Source organism: Heterocephalus glaber, unplaced genomic scaffold (genome assembly GCF_053883595.1).
Source record: "Heterocephalus glaber isolate CG9 unplaced genomic scaffold, H.glaber_assembly_v1.0 deba00001481, whole genome shotgun sequence".
Lineage (NCBI taxonomy): Eukaryota > Metazoa > Chordata > Mammalia > Rodentia > Bathyergidae > Heterocephalus > Heterocephalus glaber.
This window is the reverse complement of record NW_028258317.1, coordinates 31,464,607-31,477,971: the sequence shown is the minus strand read 5'-3', so window position 1 is coordinate 31,477,971 and position 13,365 is coordinate 31,464,607. Positions and strand designations below refer to the sequence as shown.

Here is a 13,365-nt window from a genome sequence, read left to right as displayed (position 1 = left end):
CTAATATGTAATGTAATACTTTGTCCCTAAGAAAGCATCATAAAAGCTTATCCCTCCTTGTGCTTTTTAATTAGGTTAATGACATCAGTTTGTTCCAAAGGACAATTTAATTAAAATATCAGTGGTGTTGCCTAGATAAATATTGTACTGATGCTGACATGTTATTACGCCAATTAGTCACTGCTGTTTGACTGGTAGAGGGGTAGTTTTTGAGTAACAGGGTGATGGACCAGTTGTAGATTTTTACCTGGGCAGCTCCTCCTTGAGTTTATTTTCCTAAAAAGTATGTATATTAAGTCATAGTGCTAGGCATGTAAAGAATGCAAAGATAATCAAGAGCTAGTCATGGTGTTTGGAATGTGCAGCTTGGCCTACAGATGCTCTGCATACAGTGGAACTTTCTCTTTTTTTTGTATTTATTTGTTTGTTTGTTTGTTTGTTTTGTATTGGGGATCGAACTTGGGTCCTTGTGCTTGCCCAGCAGGCGAGAAACCACTGAGCTAAATCCCCAGCCCTTTTGTTTGTTTGTTTGTTTGTTTTTTGGTACCAGGGATGGAACTCTGGTCCTTGTGCTTGCTCAGCAGGCGGTCAAACCACTGAGCTAAATCCCTGGCCTGCCGACCCTTTTTTTTGTATTTAAAGATGAATATCCAAATAGGCATTCAGTTTGTAACCAAAAATCTAATTACCAGTGGCTTTTAATACATTTTCCTCCATCTTTCAACAATATATAGATGCTCAGGTATGTCCAGACTAGAGAACTTTGGAAATAAAATGTTTTGGAGTACTGTTTTAAAACTGAAAGTGGATTCTCTTTCAGAATTTCAGGATTTAAAATACACTATTCATATCTTTTTGTGTAATGTCCTTGTTTAATGTAATTTCAAGAGATCATATGTTTTCTGCATGGTGATAAAGACTGGGAATCTAATTCTCAGATCACTGAGAACTGAAAACTTAGAAAATCTACCATTAGGGAATTTATGTTCATTTTGTAGCAACGCAGGCCTCAAAATATTCTCAGTTAAAAGAAAATATATAGATTGAGTACCCCTTATGTAAAATGGTTGGGGTAGAAGTAATTCAGATTTCAGAGCTTTTCAAATTTTGGATATTTGCATAGAGTTTACAAATTGAGCATCCCTAATCTAAAAAGTTCCAAAGTCCAGAACTTTTTGAACATTATCACTCAGCTTGTATTAGAAATACTGTAAAATATTTAGTTTTATTTTTGTTAAATGATGTTTTGGCCTAAATCCTCCCTTGCTTTGTGGTATTTTGTTGTTAACTGTGTAAGTGTTAATGTAAAACTTAGAGTGGAGCCATCTGCTGAGACGTCAAGGCTTCCTTCCAATTTTCTCTTCCCTCACTCCTCAGTAAGAATGCTAGTATCTTACTAATTTATGCCAGGTCTCAAGAAGAGTGAATTGAGGAGGGGTGAACAAAAGGAGCAGGTGTGCAGAACTACCCCAGAGTAGGAAGGACACAGGGAAGGAGAGACTGATAAATGGGCAGTTGGAGGACTTGATAATGGCAAGTTGTGAATTCATTATTATCAAATGGAAACAAAAATACAAAATGCATGTATGCAGCAGCCTTTTGCCCCACGCATTGACTCACCTGTTGAGCTGTGTCCATGGATTGAGTGTGGAGGTAGATACTAGGCTTGCGTGGAGAGCAGGATGGAAAGTCCTCATCCCACATACCTTTTTGGTCCTATGCTGGGGTGGGTGTAGTTCTTGAATGCATATAATTGACTTAAGTTCAAGTCTCAAGTCAAGAGTCTGTGTGTTTAAGAGAACACACAGTCATAAGCATGAGAGCAAAACTGTTTGGATGGTGCCCTGATGTCCCGGCTCTGCTCTGCTGGAATCGGCAGGCCAATAGCATCTCATTAGTGTCTTGCTGGGGACTTTCCACTATAGGATCAGCTTGGCATTATGGAATAGTTCTAAAATGGACAATTTCAAGTACTGAATAAATAGGAAAAAGACAGTGTTCTTGATGCCAAATTCTGAAATCAAAATAAAAATTTTTAATGCTAATGTTAGAAAACTTATTTGAATTATATGACAGGAAAATTCTCCAAATAATCTAAAAACACCCCATCTTATTCTTGATCTCCAAATTATATTACAAACTAGCCTTAGGGTTGCTGGCTTTAGCATGAGAGAAAAATGAGAGAATAGTAATCACGGTCTTATCTGAAGTAGTCTGCAAGAAGCTGCTCCCGCATACCAGTGCTTCAGAAAAGCCAGCAGCCACTGTTCTGCCGGGCTTATTCAGTAATTGTTCTTGGTTGTTGATAAACTTACATTGGCTGAAGATGACATAAAAAATAGCTCAGGAAATTTCATGTCAAATGATGAAATAAAAATTTTAGGAAGGAAGAACTTAGATATATGGGCTTAGATTTTTGAAGTTACAAAATGTCATAATGACCATACACTGATAAGAAGAATTAAAAATCAGGACTGGTGTTAGGTTAAAAGTTAGCATCTGGGAACAAATGAACCTGTGTTTTGAGGTCCACTGTGGGAATGGAAGTGCTTTTTGACCTTGTCTTCCCCTGGCTAATGTCTCTAAATCGTCTCTTGGAATTTTTTGTTTTAAATCAGAGAAAGTCCGGTGGTCAAATGCAATGCACTGTTAGCCTTAAGCAGCCTTGCTGTCGTCGTATCCAAACATGAAGCCAGCCTCACCTCAGATTCTGATGCCACCCTGGAGGTGAGTGAGGGTGACTGAAACCAGGTGGGCTTTGGTTCTGTCTCCTTACACCTGGATTTAAAAAGTTCGGATCTGCAATTGCAGCACCAGATTCCACTACTTGATGGGTCTTCCTACTGTGAGCCCTACTTCTTCCTGACTTTCTTTTGTTGATTTTTCTGTTTTGCTTTTTCCTTCACAGTTACGTGGTCATTTCCATTGAAAGGTGCCAATTTTATGCAACAGGGGTTGTCTTTTTGTGATTACATCAGTGGTAACCAGTCTTAGGAGGTTAACTAGGCTTACTGAAAATGAACAGTGCTGTCAAAAAATGATAAATAAGCAGTGTTTACAGATTGAAAAAAGTTGTACTTTGCATTTAAATTATAGATGTCAATGATAAAGTACCTATTCATTTTTGCAAGGCATTTATTTCTTAATTAAACATGTGGTGAGCTGGCCAATGTTCATTTCCAGTGTACTTTATCAGATAATTCATATCTGTCAAAATAAAAAGGCATGGATTTATTCTTGTTTTAAGCTCCATTATCTAGGCTTTGGAATAGGAAAGTTGTATATTTTAATCTTATTATTTCCACTTATTAGTTCTTTGTCCAATTTCTCGTATTCTTTCCTTTCAAAGCCTACTTTCCCATCTGATAAATGGGGATTACAACATTTACCAGATGGTGTTATTGTAAGGATTACATGAATTACTATATATAAAGCACAACAGCTGCTAGATTCTCAGCTCTCAATAATAGTAACTGTCAACATCAGCAAGTATTTCACTTTCTGATGTGAAAGTTAGGACTTTACTCAGCCTGTATCTGTCCTCAAGGAGTGTCTTAAAGGCTATTTGTACTTTCTTTTTATGGTATTTTTTTGGATGCAAAGAAACTCACTCTGACTTGCTTAAATAAAAAAAAGGAAGTGAAAAGATATGGAATCTGGAAGCACTTGGAGTTGAAGGCAAAGCTTAAAGCTTGAGATTTGGGGGGAACAGGAACCCAGCCTGTATTTTGGGGAGTCTAGGTAGGCAACAGGTACTAATGAAATATTGCAGCAGACCACCCCTACTTTAGTAGATCAAGTCCAATCACTTATTGTCCTGCATCAGTCACTTATATATATAGTTCTAAGTCGTAGGGTCTGATGTCCACCCCTTGGGTATGGTAGGACAGATGGATTGAGCGTAGCCAAGTTTCAAATAATGGAGAAGAGGGATTCTCCAAATAGTGTTATTATCAGTGGACAAGAGAGTAGGTGCTACGAAGAGCTAAAAATATATATTACATGAAGAGAAGGGAAAGAGGCCAAGGAATTATTACAGAAATGATAAAAAGATAATTTGTTAATATATGAATATTTAACTTTAAGCCCAGAATCTTATTTTCATGAGAAAGATGAAAATGTTTTAGAGAGGAAATATTTTATTTCCTCGAAAGAGCCATGAAATTCTTTAGCAGAGTCCATACACTAAGTAGATCTGCAACTAAAAAGTTAATGCCCCTGTCTATGATCCCTTCACTTTGGTGTTAATTAGTCTGTGTTAATTTGCCCCAATGGAAACAGGGATCTAATCCACAGTTTGAGTTCCAGGCTATCTCACTCTACTTATCCCTAACTTCCATTCCTACCGCACTGAGAAGCCATACGAGAGCATATAGATGGGGATTTGCTTTTATTTTTGATGACCCTGTCTTTGACCATTAATACAAATTCAAAGCCTCCTTATTTGTTTAAAGTTGAAATTTTAAGGCTTCATTAAAATCTGCATGTGACCAACAACTAACAGTCTTAAAATAAAGGCCATTGTTGATTCAAAGAATTAGATTCCACAACCTAACAAAGGAAGCAAAAGACCTCTATACTGAAAACTACAGCACTCTGAAAAAGGAGATTGAGGAGGATATAAGAAAATGGAAAGACATTCCTTGTTCCTGGGTTGGAAGAACCAATATAGTGAAAATGGCCATACTTCCAAAACTACTATATAGATTTAATGCAGTGCCGATTGAAATTCCAACAATATACTTCACAGAACTAGAGAAAACAATCCAAAAATTCATTTGGAACCAGAAGAGACCTAGAATAGCAAGAGCAATTCTAGGCAACAGAGACATGTCTGGGGAGTATCACAATCCCCAACTTAAAACTACACTACAAAGCTGCTGTGATTAAAAACAGCATGGTACTGGCAAAGAAACAGACCCAAGGATCAATGGAATAGATTAGAAGATGCAGAAACAACTAAAGACATGCTCAGCCACCTCATCTTTGACAAAGGAGCCAACCACTATCATTGGAGGAAAGATAGCCTATTTAATAAATGGTGTTGGAAAAACTTGTTCTCAACCTGCCAAAGATTAAAACTAGACCCATACCTATCACCATCCACTAAACTAAGATCTAAGTGGATTAAAGATCTACATATTAAGGCAGAAACACTAAACTTGCTGGAAGGTAAGTTAGGTAGAACTCTTGAAGACAATGGCATAGGAAAAGACTGTGAACAAAACCTCAGTAGCATGGGAACTAGCATAAAGAATCACCAACTGGGATCTCATCTTATTAAAAAGCTTCTGCACTGTAAGACAAACCACCAATGGAGCTAAGAGACAACCCACAATATGGGAAAAAATTTTTAGCAGCTGTACCTCAGACAAAGGACTACTATCTAAAATATATAAAGAACTGAAAAAAATCAGACCCCCCAAATTCAAAGACCCATTTCAAAAATGGGCATCTGAAATGAACAGACATTTCTCAGACAAAGAAGTAAAAACAGCAAATAAATACGTGAAAAAATGTTCAACATCACTGGTCATTCAAGAGATGCCGATGAAAACAACACCGAGATTCCACCTCACCCTACAAAGAATGGCTGCTGTCAAGAAATCAACCAATAATGAATGCTGACGGGGGTATGGGGAGAAAGGAACCCTTCTCCATTGTTGGTGGAAGTGCAGACTGGTGCAACCATTGTGGAAATCAGTATGGAGATACCTGAAAGAACTAGGACTAGAGGTCCCATTTGACCCAGCTATCCCCCTGCTGGGTATCTTCCAAAAGAATTAGAATCATACCACAGTGATATATGTGTACCCATGTTTATAGCAGCACAGTTTGTAATAGCTAAAGCTTGGAAACAGCCCAAGTGTCCATCAACTGGAAACTGGATAAAGAAAATATGGTTTTTTAATAAAATGGAGTACTACTCAGCCATAAAGAATGAGAAACTAGAGACATTTATAGCTAAAGGGATGCATATTGAGGCCATACTCTTAAGTGAAATAAATAGGACACACGTGTAAACACCGAATAGTTTCTCTAGTGTGAGAAACTGAAAATGTAAATAAGGATTAAAATGGTTAAAATGAATAATCGATACTTTGAAATAGGAAAAGGTCTAAAGGTGTAGGGGTGGTGGGAGGGGAAGGAGAAAGGGAAGAAGGGAAAGGAAAAATTATGAGAAAAGAAAAAAAAATGGAAATGAAATCTATGTAAATAGGGAAGGGTGGAGGGGGTGAAGGGTGCACAGGTAATGGGGAAAAGAATAAGAACCAAGATACATCATGTATAGGTACAAGCACCCAATGATAAATGTAAACGTATTGTATACCTAAAATGTACCAATAAAAGAATTTAAAAAAGAATTAGATTCCAAAGAGATACTTAATATTGATTGACTTTTATAGTTTGCGTGGTTGAGTATTAACCATGTAAGTTAATGAGTGTTTTTGACATCTATGATCATGAGTGACACCCCCGCCATTGAACCCAGGACCTTTGCACTGAGCTACATCCCGGCCATTTTATTTTATTTATTTATTTATTTATTTATTTATTTTTATTTACTTATTTTATTTTATTTTATTTTGTGAGACAGGGTCTCACTAAGTTACCCAGCCTGTACAAACATGCAGTCCTTCAGCCTGTCAGAATGCTGAGATTACAGACATGTGCCACCATGTCTGGTGATAATAGGTGACAACCAAATTTTCTTTTTAATGAAGAGTTTTGTTTGGGGAAAGATAAGGTCTTGTTTTTGCATTCTCTTCTCTCTTCCAAACTAAGGGTCATTTATGTTTTCCTTCCTGATTTCTCACTTAGCTCAGTGAATGTTTTCATGATTGTTGAAGGACAGTTATATGACAATAGTAAACAAATGCTAGAGATGTTGATCAAGCTTTTGTAGGTTGATTGCCTCATTTGTGCAATGACAAGTGATAAAATTTAGAAATTCTGAATTGCTTTTTTGTACATCTCTCTATTTAATGTCCACATTATTTACACCATAATTCACTGAACATGAGAAAACTTTGAAATGCTTTGGATATGTTGTCTTTTACAGTCCTTATTTTATTACTCTTGTTAAGTCTTACATAAATGGTAAATATTCTTATTAGGGTACAGGTGAGGATGTATGTATTTGTCAAATATCTATTTCATGTAAGGTAAGTAGATGAAGTTTACTTTTTGATAATGGTACTTCATTATTTAATAGAAATGGGGGAGGTAGATTTGTTTTTTTTAACCATCATCACTTCTGTATCTATAGGTTCAACCTAATTTTCTTCCAATGAAAGAGTGGGTTACCATGGTGCTTAATACACTTCTGGTCATTGTGGATAGCCATTACCAAGCCAGAGGACAGCTTTTTTCCTGCTTTTATCATGTAAGTGCAAGAAATAAAAAAAAATTGGGAAAACCAAGAGCTGATCTGTTCTGACATCAGTTGTTCATGTGAAATGCATGATGTAGTGTAATGATTTTCAACTCTAGTTGTACATTAGAATTACCTGAGAAACTTAAATACATCTATGTGTTTAAAGAAAAACTAATGTATAGACCCTACTCTGATTTAACCACTCCAGAATGGCCCTGAGTATCAGCATTTTGAAAGCTCTATAGGTTTTTTAAATATGTAGTCAGGGTCAAGAGCTGCAGTTGTAGAATGTGGGGACTCGAGAGTTTCTAGTCATGGTTTTTTTCCTTTTAGGGTATGTAACCATGAGAAGTTCTCTCAATCTCTTTCGACCTTTTTTGTTTTTATAACATAAAAGGATTGAATAATATCATCTGTAATGATTGTAGCCCTAGTTCAACTCCTTAGTGGTTTTGTGGTACTGACTTGACACCTAACCTTTATTATTCCTTTTTTAACTTATCAAACAAAAGTAAAAATTCATTCTTTGCCAACTCTTTTGAGAGATTTTAAGGATCAAATTATTTAAGTTATAGAAAAATGGGGCCGGGGATTTAGCTCAGTGGTTCTGGCACCTGCCCCGCAAGCGCAAGATCCTGAGTTCTATCCCCGGTACCAAAAAAAAAAAAAGTTATAGAAAAATGTTTTGAAAACAACAAAATAGTCTGTAAATTCAAAATAATGTTGTTGATTATAGCAAAGCACCAGTTACCCAGTCATTCTCTATCTTTATGTTTGTGTCCTGAGATTTAAGGCAAAATGAAAACATACTTTTCTTTGTTTTCTCTTTATTGGTTGTAGGGTGTGCTTTATTTCTGCATCTGTTCCCAGAATTATTTTGGTTTTACCCCATCTGTATCCATTGCTTAGGGAATTATAGTGATCATGGGACACTCAGCTGAGGGCAGAGGATTATAGTTGATTTGAATAAAATATAGCGCAAATCCTGAACTGTTGCTAAGATCACAAATTTAGCCTGAAATCCCTTTCCTTTGGTCTTCTCTGTACATTTGTGTGCCTCTGTCCTCCTGCCCTTGGGAGGATCTGGTATGTATTTATCTGGGGCTTAGGGTCTGATGCTAGATTTTCAGCCATACTTGAAGAAAAAGAAACGACTTACCAGATAATGTAGAATTAAATTATAAGGTAAATTTTGCTAAAAGAAGTAATTTCTTTATGATGATTTATTTAACTTGCTTAGAAGATTATATGGAGGTTTTTGCAATAACTGTTAGGTTCAGATATGTACCAAAAGAGGACGTCATATGAAATTTCTAATAATTCTGCTTAGGTCTTGCAAACCAGTAAGATAATCTTTTTACTAGTCAGTTCAGAGTTGCCTCTTACCTTGGTGATTTTTACATTGTTACACATTTCAAAGCCCTGTTTCAAGTCACTTCCTTTGTTTCCTGTGTCCTAACATTTTGAATAACATTGTCATCTCAAGAATGTTATATTAACTTAACATATAACTTAGTATATTTTTCATTTTTATCCTTAAAATACTACAGTTTAGAGAGCAAATAGACATAGAATTAAAATATATTTTAATGTGCTTTCAGTACTAGGGACACTATCATTATGGCATGTCTGAAAATTTTAAATGGATAATAGTGAAGAATAGTAAACAGGCTTTCTCCCCCACTTGAGACATATTTATAAATGTGTGTAATGCCTGATAGAGCTGTCTTACATGAGATTCTTATAGAAACCATTCATATTCAGCTGTCCTGTCAGTTTATTAGGGCTGTTACTGAATTCTTTTTCCATAATTACATATATAGGAGCACATAGAGCTCTCCATTTCATTTTGAGTAGCTGGTTATTGTTTTGTAACTAGAGGCTTTTAGGATTTCAACTTCCTTTTTAATTAAAAGAAATTAACCCCCTGTAGGAAGTTATCCATCTACTGGGAAGTGTTCCCACCAAAAATTTTGGGAGATGTGCCAATAGCTTGTTGCAGGGAACTTATACTCATTTCTCTGTACTAAAACTCTTTCTTTTTCTCTAATTTTTTTTTCCCTCTTTCTTGGAAAACTCCTATCTTTCTGGACATTTATAGTATAGCTTGCTGGTTTGACCAAGGTTAGATAGCTTCACTTTGGATTTTTCAATATATGTATAGAATTTTCAAGTCACTGAAATTGTTTAGGTCTCTATAGTGAGAGAATTCACAAACTTTAAACATAAAAGGTGTATAATTTCCTTTTTCGCATTTTAAAGGACCATGTTTAGTAGCAAGTTGTTTCATGGAATAAAAACATAATCTATAGCAAACACATTTATTTTTATTTTTATTTTTATTTCTTGGCCTATGGGACAAACCTAAGAAGAGCTTGCATTATTGTACAGTACTTTTGTGCTAGTTCTGCTTCCTTTGTATTTTAAACAAAAGGCTAACTCCCTGTTTTCTTTTTTTGGCATGTCCTAGAAATCCTATTCCGGTGAAAACACAGCTAGTGCCATTGCCCGTTCTGCTGCTGCTGCAGCTTTGTCTCTCCTTGTGCCAGTTTTCATTATCTCTTGCAAAGAGAAGGTTGAGGAAATCCTGAACATGCTGACTGCCAGGTTACCTGGGAAACCAAGTGCTGATGAGTCTCAAGCCATGCAAATCCACATGGGCCTTGCTTTGGGAATGTTTCTCTCTCGCCTATATGAGGAGAAACTCAGGTACAGTTTATTAAAATATTCTTGTTTTTCCCCTTTGTGGTTTAGGTGAGGGATTTTGCACCCTTACACACACATCCCTAAACACTGTATCTGAACAGTAGGTAGTTGCTAAACTTTTTGAGATGGGCAAGTTGATCCTTTATTCTTCCTTATGGGTGCATTTGTCTTTCTGAAATACTATCATATCAATATTAACATATTTTAAGAGTTGGTATCTAAGTGGTTGTTGCTTGAAAATCATTTCATGCTTAGATGGCAGTCCCAAGTACCTCTGTATTGTAGGTGTGAACAAAAATCTAATCTTATGGTGCAATAAGTAAAGAAAAGCTTCCTCCCCACCCCCCCCTTTTTTTTGGTACCAGGGATTGAACTTAGGACCTTGCGCTTGCGAGGCAGGCGGAGGCACCACTGAGCTAAATTCCCTGTCCTTTTCCCCTAATTTTGGGGGGATGAAAATACTTAATGATCTTTTACAGATATCATTGTAAAATGGGAGAAAAGGATTGGGGTATTCCTTGTACCCAAAGATTGTTGGGAATCACTGAATTGCTTGAGAACTGCATGTACTCAGTTTTAAATATTGTTTTTATCCTGTGCCCTGGCTATATTTTAATAATACTTAGAGTCTTAATCTGTGCTGTGTGCTTTGTTCAGTTTGATTATTCATTTTTGGACTGCTGGCTTTACCTTTGAATGCAGCTAATGAAATACCAAAGACTCAGTTGGAAAATTCCACTAAATGGGAAAGGTTGCTTGTGAATTAATCTGTTTTAGTTTTGTTATTCATATTGTTTATTTTTAAATAATAAACCTTAAATATTATATATCCATATTGATTTTAGTGTGATTCTACATAAATATTTGCTTATCATAAATATTTTGATGCCAGTGCTTGGAATTTGGCCCCATTTTCTTGGTTGGAAATAGGATAGTAGGGAGAGGCGTTCTGTTCTGATGTTAGATGTCCCTAACCTTCCCTGGTTGGCAGAAATTAGCAGTTTGAAGCAAAAACTGGTGTTAGTGTGGATAAACTGGATGACATGTTATTTTTAGATTACAGTTTAAAACTAGTGTTTAAGGTTGCATTTGTAATTTACATCACTTTGCACGGATACTGATGTGTGAAACTATGAGAATTGCTATTGATCTGGGGAGATAGTATACTTCAGATGATCATTTTTGGCTCTGAAAACATTTATCAGATAACTGGGATGACTGGTTTAGTCTCTAATCATAAATGAAACATGGCCAGAGTATTCTTTTTTTTTTTTTTGTACCAGGGATTGAACTCAGGCCCTTGCTCTTGCGAGTCAGGCGACAGCACCACTGAGCTAAATCTCTGGCCCACCAGACCCAGCGTTGATACATATAGGATTGGTTCTAGGCATAACATAAAACTGCCCTTTGCATGGGAATGGACTGGCACATATCTTGTGTATATGATAGAACACAAAGTATTTTTAAAGATTTAAAAGTTGAAAGGGATCCCTCCACTCCTTGCTACTATAACACAGATGACAGTCTCTTCACCATCTGTTCAGGCTCCTTTGGTGGCTTTTTAAGCAACGTATTTTACAGCTAAAAATGATCTGCGGCAGTTTAATTCTAGGCATCTCATTTCATCCTACCCTGGCTCTGACTCCCTTCTTAACTTGGGATGAGATGCTACTTGTGCTTAATTTAATCGTGTTGCCTGCAAAACACTGTGGCGATTCCCCCAGTGCACTTGTCCATGGTTCCTACAGTGGGTTTCCTTCTGTTCCTGTCTGTCTTAATTTGTACTTGCAGGAAGTCCTGGGAAAAGACACCAGGAAGCTCTTCCCAGGGCTGAGTACCCCCAGAACTGCAGATTTTAACTTTGCCTAATGTTTCTAATGTCTCACAGCATTTTTCTTCTTAGGGCTTGAGTATTAGTATTACAGTCATTAAGATAATTATTTATGACTCCCACTATTTCAACTTTTTTGAGCAGTAGAATCTGAAATATTTGCCGTTCTGTAGTAACAGATGTTTGTACTAGATAATTACAGTGTTATTTGATAATGACATTTTTGGAGAAAGTTTCCTTTTTTTTTTCTTTCCTAAAATAAAAGTACATGTTTTGAAAGGTATTAACTCTGAAGACTCTGTAAAATCAAATAAGTGGCCCAAAATGACCCCTTTGTGGGAATAGGATTAGGACAGTTTATTGGTTCTCAGAGAATGAAAAAATCACCTTGTAAAAAGAGAATTATGACAATCCATTTTTTTTTTGCTAAGGCTTATAAAAAAGCCTCTTGAATTTAAATTCCAATCTGAGACTTATTCAGAAAATATATTATTCCAGGTTTCTTGTTTCTATCATAATCCCCAGAGGTTACAAGTATGATCTCATTACCATTTTTAAGATATTTCAGTATACAGTAGTTTACTCCAAAGAAAAATTTTAACAGAAGTTGTGTAGTTAAAGCAGTTAAATCTGTGTGTGTGTGTGTGTTTGTGTGTTTTGCCCATTGCAGCATGCAGTCCTCATCTTGGGCAACACTGGCACAGCCGTGGTTTCGAGAGGCTGTTATTTAAAGTGCTCTCTGGTGGCTGGCATTCTTGAGGCCAGCATTCTACCCAGCATTCCCCAAGGCAGAAGCAGTGAGCACTGAGATGTAGGAACCCTGAATAATGAAGTGCCAGTGTCCACAACTCTGCCTGGAAAAGCAGCCATGGAGCTACCTTTTAATCTTTATGTTACTATACAAGTCTTATTTTTCCCCAAGACAATTACAAAAACCACATAAATTATTATATAAAACAGAAAAACGTACAGCTAGAGTTGTTTTCCTCTTTAAAATATACAAGTAAAGGAACAACTTATAAAATTGAGACATTAAATCAGAAGTAACAAGCTTTGCAAGAAAGAGATTTAAAATGACTATTGACCGTATCAGCTTAAGTTAATAAATATTCTGTAGGAAATCACTTTTGCACTTAGAAAGGTTTGGAATTTTGACTTGGGTTTTTAGTTTTCAGTGGTTTAAAATTTGAATATGTTGAGAAAAATCAAAAGTAGAAGCCTTAGGGTTTATCGGTGCATAAGTTCTTATACTGTTCAGAAACCTAGTTAATTGAATGTAACTCAGATTCTCCGTGTACAAAATAAGCATATATGAATCACTAATATTTTTATTACTTTTAACTTTTAAAAAAGGAAATGCTGGCATTTTCCATAGAACACTTGAGAGCAAAGTATTTTATATTAAATATTTTGAACAGTTGAATATTTATAACTCATTTTCCCTTCTTGG

The 13,365-nt window shown here is 36.1% G+C and overlaps 1 protein-coding gene across 22 annotated transcripts in view; it reads left to right on the top strand.

Moving 5' to 3' along the window:
- Focad (focadhesin) overlaps nucleotides 1-13,365 on the top strand; it is a 357,541-nt gene that overhangs the window by 290,160 nt on the left and 54,016 nt on the right. For all 22 annotated transcript variants that reach the window (XM_087183409.1, XM_087183408.1, XM_087183411.1 and 19 more), the window contains 3 exons: nucleotides 2,619-2,727; nucleotides 7,271-7,387; nucleotides 9,849-10,087. In XM_087183409.1, the coding sequence (XP_087039535.1) occupies nucleotides 2,619-2,727; nucleotides 7,271-7,387; nucleotides 9,849-10,087 (465 nt within the window). The remainder of the gene's footprint in view (nucleotides 1-2,618; nucleotides 2,728-7,270; nucleotides 7,388-9,848; nucleotides 10,088-13,365) is intronic.